Genomic DNA, 5,443 nt, shown 5'->3' with positions numbered 1-5,443 from the left:
CAAGAATAATTTGAGATTGATAATATTAATCACAAAATGAATATTAAACTTAAATATATAATCTGAAAAATATTTAACTGAAAATAATAATAAATAAAGTTAAAAACAAAATTTGAAAAGAGAAACTAATAATATTATTAATGACAATACTAACAACACATAAGGATTATACTTATTTGTGATGAATTTTTAAGTCATGAATTTTTATTTATGGATCAGATAATAATAACAATAACTATTACAATTATGACTGACTAACACTTTATAATTATTTAAAAGTTATATTATAAATATAAATAAAATAAAAAATAAATTTGAATATAAAAACAAATGCAGTTAAATTAAACACAAGTGCAATAGACCAATTATTTAATAAAATATGTATGTAATAGTTTGATAATCATATTATCATATTAGTTAAATATAATATGTTTGTATGTTTAATCTATTAATTGTTAAAAGAATATATTTGGAAGTTAAGGTTAGTTTTAAAATTAACTTACATTAGGGTAATATTTGATTATTGGTATTTTTAGAAGGTAATTTTAAAAAATTTCTCTTATTTTAAAGGAGTTTCTAACATCTATTTATATAATTTTAGTATTTACTCAATTTTTAAACTATATATTTAATATATAATTTTATTTTATTATATAAAATAAATTTATAACATCTAATTATAATAACGTGGTGTCATTTATATTATTTAAATATCTAGACATTCTATTATTTAATATAATGTTATTGTATTAAAGAAGTCTTTGTCACAGATTTACAATAACGTGGCGTGATTATATTATAATTATACTATATAGTATTTTTTCTATATACATTATATATATACTATATAATGTTATTATATAAAATAGTCTCTGGTACCTTATTATAATACAAACATTCAATTGTTATATTTAATTTACTGTAGGACTGCATGGCTTATGATCGAAGTTGGATGGATCGGCGATATGTTAATGGATCATTGAATGACGAATACATTAATGGGATCGAGGTATTTGTTGCTTTTGCGAAGAGTAATCCGACATGTTTACCTGACGGAACTATAAGATGTCCATGTAACCATAAGAAATGTCAGAATCTATCTTATTGGGATGAGAATACGGTCAAGTTCCACTTGTGCAGGTATGGCTTTGTTCCTAACTATTACAATTGGTACTTTCATGGGGAAAATTACATCCGTCCATCATTTGAAGGAGTTAATATGGATGCACCATCCTCATCTCGAAGTAGTCGGCGTACGAGCACGGATGATATGCCACCCAATTTTGCAAATTTACGGAATCCAAACTCATATTTTGAGAGTGAATACCAATATGAAGGCGAACAATCTTATTATGATTACCCAAATGTAACTAATGAGGCGACAGTGAACGAGGATCCTGATGCCAATGTTATCGAAGATCCCCACATCAATGTCACCGAGGAGGATCCTAACATGATTGCTAGAGCTTTATATGATATGATTAAATCGACGGAGAAGGAGATTTGGGAAGGAAATCCACATGGACATACCTTGTTGTCTGTTCTTGCAAGGTTGCTGAAGATGAAATATGAGCATAGCATGTCTGAAAGGAATTACAATGACATGTGCCAATTAATGACAGAGTTATGTCCTGCCGATCACAATTTTCCAAAGAACTTCAATGCAACCAAGAGATTAGTCAAGGATATGGGTTTGCCGGTCGAAAAAATTGATTGTTGCAACAACAATTGCATGATATATTGGGGCATAGACAGCGAGTTGACGACATGCAGATTCTGTGAGCATCCACGCTACAAACAAAGTCGATCTCGTGGATTTAGGAAGAATATGAAGCAAATCGCATACAAGCGTATGTATTACTTCCCCCTTACGCCTCGTCTCCAAAGATTGTATGCCTCAGAAGCAACGGCGTCACACATGCGATGGCACCACGAGCATGTGTATGACGGAGAAACGATGACTCACCCTTCGGATTCACCTGCTTGGCGCAACTTCACAGACACACACCCTACCTTTGCCTCCGAGATAAGGAATGTGAGACTAGCACTTTCTGCTGATGGTTTCCAACCTTTTGGTCAGTCAGGTCAGCAATATTCGTCTTGGCCTGTGATTTTGACTCCATATAATTTGCCTCCTTGGATGTGCATGAAAGACGAGTATATGTTTCTGACTGTGCTTGCTCCTGGCCCAAAGAATCCAAAAGACAAACTCGATGTATTTCTACAACCACTAGTCACAGAACTTCAGTCACTCTGGCACGATGGTGCTATTACGTATGACGTTCATTCTCGTACAAACTTCACTTTGAGAGCAGCTCTGATGTGGACTATTAGTGATTTTCCAGCTTACGCAATGTTATCTGGTTGGAGCACCGCTGGTAAACAAGCATGTCCACATTGTATGTCAGACTCGGAGGCGTTCACACTAACACATAGCAGGAAAACAAGTTGGTTTGACAATCATAGAAAGTTTCTTCCCGTGAATCATCCATTGCGTCGGAGTAGAAATCTTTTCAGAAGAGGTCAAACTGTGTCGCACACTGCCAGACCTATGAGATCCGGACATGAATTACTCGACGAGTTGGACTCGTACGGTTTTTTACCATCGTACGAGTGGACGCTGAAGAGCATAACAAAGAGTTATACAAAATGTCAGCAAGCGGGTGGAGGAAGAGAAGTATTTTTTGGGAGTTGCCTTACTGGAGTTCGAACATGGTCAGACATACTTTGGATGTGATGCACATCGAGAAAAACGTGTTTGATAACATATTCAATACTTTAATGAATGTGCCTGGAAAAACAAAAGATAACGCAAAATCTAGGGCAGACCTTGTTGACATGTCTATAAGACCAGAGTTGCATTTTGATATTGGCAGCGGCAGATATCCAAAGACGATATATTCCCTCGAAAAAGAAGAAAGACGTGCCATCTGTAGATGGCTGAAAGATGTTCGATTCTCAGATGGTTACGTGTCCAAACTGTCCCGGTGCGTCGACATGAACAAGTTACGCGTGTTTGGTTTGAAAAGTCATGATTGTCATGTGTTCATGCAACGACTTATACCTGTAGTCTTTAAGGAACTGTTACCAAAAGAAGTGTGAGAGGTTTTGACAGAACTTAGTTTATTCTTCTCGGATTTAACTGCACGTAATATAAAAGTAAGTGATGTTCTAAGATTGAATGAGCAAATACCAGTGATTATGTGCAAATTGGAAAAAATATTTCCACCAAGTTTCTTCGACTCTATGGAACATCTATGCATACATCTCCCGTACGAAGCCCTTGTTTGTGGGCCAGTGCAAGATAGATGGATGTATCCATTCGAGAGATATTTACGTACTTTGAAGAAAACTGTTCGGAATAAAGCACGCGTAGAAGGATCGATTTGCAATGCTTATCTGGTCAAAGAAGCATCCATATTTTGTCAGCATTATTTCAGTGAGTCAATCAAAACTAGGGAGATGATGACAATGAGAAACAGGACATCAGTTGTGAATGAGGGAGTGACAGATACTATATCGGTGTTCAAAGTTGTGGGCAGGTCTATTGGTGCATCCAAGTCTAGAAATCTTCAGGACAATGAATATCATTCTCTTGCAACATATATGCTGTTAAATTGTGCCGAGACGAGGTCATTTGTCCAGTAAGTACCGTAATGCGATAACATTATTGTGTGTCTCATATAATATCTCATGAATATTTATTTATTATTTTTTTACTTTCTTTCGATGCAGAATGTACGAGAACCACTTGAGATTAAGTGTCCCAGGAATTAGTAACACTGACGTCGATGCACAATTACAGCAAAATTTTTTCCCGTGCTTCAAAAATTATGTTAGTCAAACCCATTTCTTCTACTTAGTGTATAAATTATTGTCATTTTTATTTCATTGACATTGAATGTTTCAACAAAATGAAATTAACATGCAGACATTTGAAAATCAAGATTGTAACATTTCACCAGATGTAAAACAACTTGCTATCGGGCCCCTCTCCAAAGTCAAGTGTCTTCGGGGTTATGCTATTAATGGTTTTAACTTTCATACGAAAGAAGATTCTACTCACATAGCAACAGATAATTCAGGGGTCCATGTCAAAGGTTTTGCTGGTGATGGGACGTCGACGGACTATTATGGCATCATAGATGAGATACTAGAGGTAAAATACTCTAGAGATTCACCAAATAAGACTGTACTTTTCAGATGCACATGGTTTGATACGCATCCCAGATTGGGTACGAGAGTTCATCCGAAGTATAAAATAGTGGAAATCAATCGGAAGAGAAGGTTACGTTATTATGATCCTTTTGTTTTTTGTACACAAGCTTCGCAAGTTGTGTACTTAACTTACCCTTCAACAAAGAAAACAGTATCCGATTGGGTCTACATCAGTGGAATGAGAAAACGCGATTACGTTCCTCAAATCAGAGGTGACATGGACCATGGCGGCGGTATTGCAAACGAGGCATTTCAAAACCACGAGAGTCAAAGTCATGGATTGGAGACACAACTACTGCTAAACACACAAAGTCTTGTTGACGTCACCGTAATGTACGATAACGACATCGACACTGGAACTCAAAATAGCGATACAGACAATGTTCAAGCATCCACAGATGAAGAAACAATCAATCAATCTGAAGATAGTGAGTAGTATCGATCTAACGTTTAACATGTAGTCCAGTGTAAATATATGCTTTGTATCAATAATGAAATAATTTATCATATAACAAGGTTTTTTTTATTGTACTGTATCGAATTTTATTTATAAAGTTTGCAGAATAAATAATACATTATATAGAAAAAAATTAACAAAACATAATTGCCACGGTTAATATCACAGTTTATTGCATCTGTCAATTTAATTTATTAATAAATATCACAATTTAATGTCTTTAATTTTTCTCGGTTTTCATTAGAGATGCATATTAGTAGTGTCGATTATACAAAAATTTCAAGCTATTATTTATACAAAATTATGAATGATTAAATTAAAACATAATATACATTTGCCACGGTTCAATAAAACCGTGACAATTTTTGCCACGGTTTATTTTTAACCGTGACAAAATTTGTCACGGTTTTATTTTAACCGTGGCACTTTTAATTTATAAATATATTTAACAATTTATTACCTGTAAATTTTTTCTGTTCCATTATACATGCATATTATTTATGGCGATTTTACAAAAATTTGAAGCTATGATTTATATAAAATTTTGATTGATTAAATTAAAACATGGAATGAATTTTCCACGGTTGAATAAAACCGTGACAAATATTGCCACGGTTAACATTAACCGTGACAACATTTGTCACGGTTTTATTTTAACCGTGGCAAGTTTAATTTATAAATATATTTAACAATTTATTACCTTTAAATTTTTTCTGTTCCATTATACATGCATATTATTTATGGCGATTTTACAAAAATTTGAAGCTA

The 5,443-nt window shown here is 34.0% G+C and overlaps 1 protein-coding gene across 1 annotated transcript; it reads left to right on the top strand.

Annotated features, from left to right (window-relative positions):
- The first annotated feature begins 931 nt into the window (after nucleotides 1-931).
- On the top strand, nucleotides 932-2,737 carry LOC140878948 (uncharacterized). The gene has a single exon (XM_073282575.1). The coding sequence runs from the start codon at nucleotides 932-934 to the stop codon at nucleotides 2,735-2,737; it is 1,806 nt and encodes a 601-aa protein (XP_073138676.1).
- Nucleotides 2,738-5,443: the final 2,706 nt, after the last annotated feature.

The sequence above is a fragment of the Henckelia pumila genome, chromosome 2, assembly GCF_033568475.1.
Source record: "Henckelia pumila isolate YLH828 chromosome 2, ASM3356847v2, whole genome shotgun sequence".
In the NCBI taxonomy this organism is placed as follows: domain Eukaryota; kingdom Viridiplantae; phylum Streptophyta; class Magnoliopsida; order Lamiales; family Gesneriaceae; genus Henckelia; species Henckelia pumila.
The sequence above is the reverse complement of the archived record's forward strand: the minus strand, read 5'-3'. Positions and strand labels throughout refer to the sequence as shown.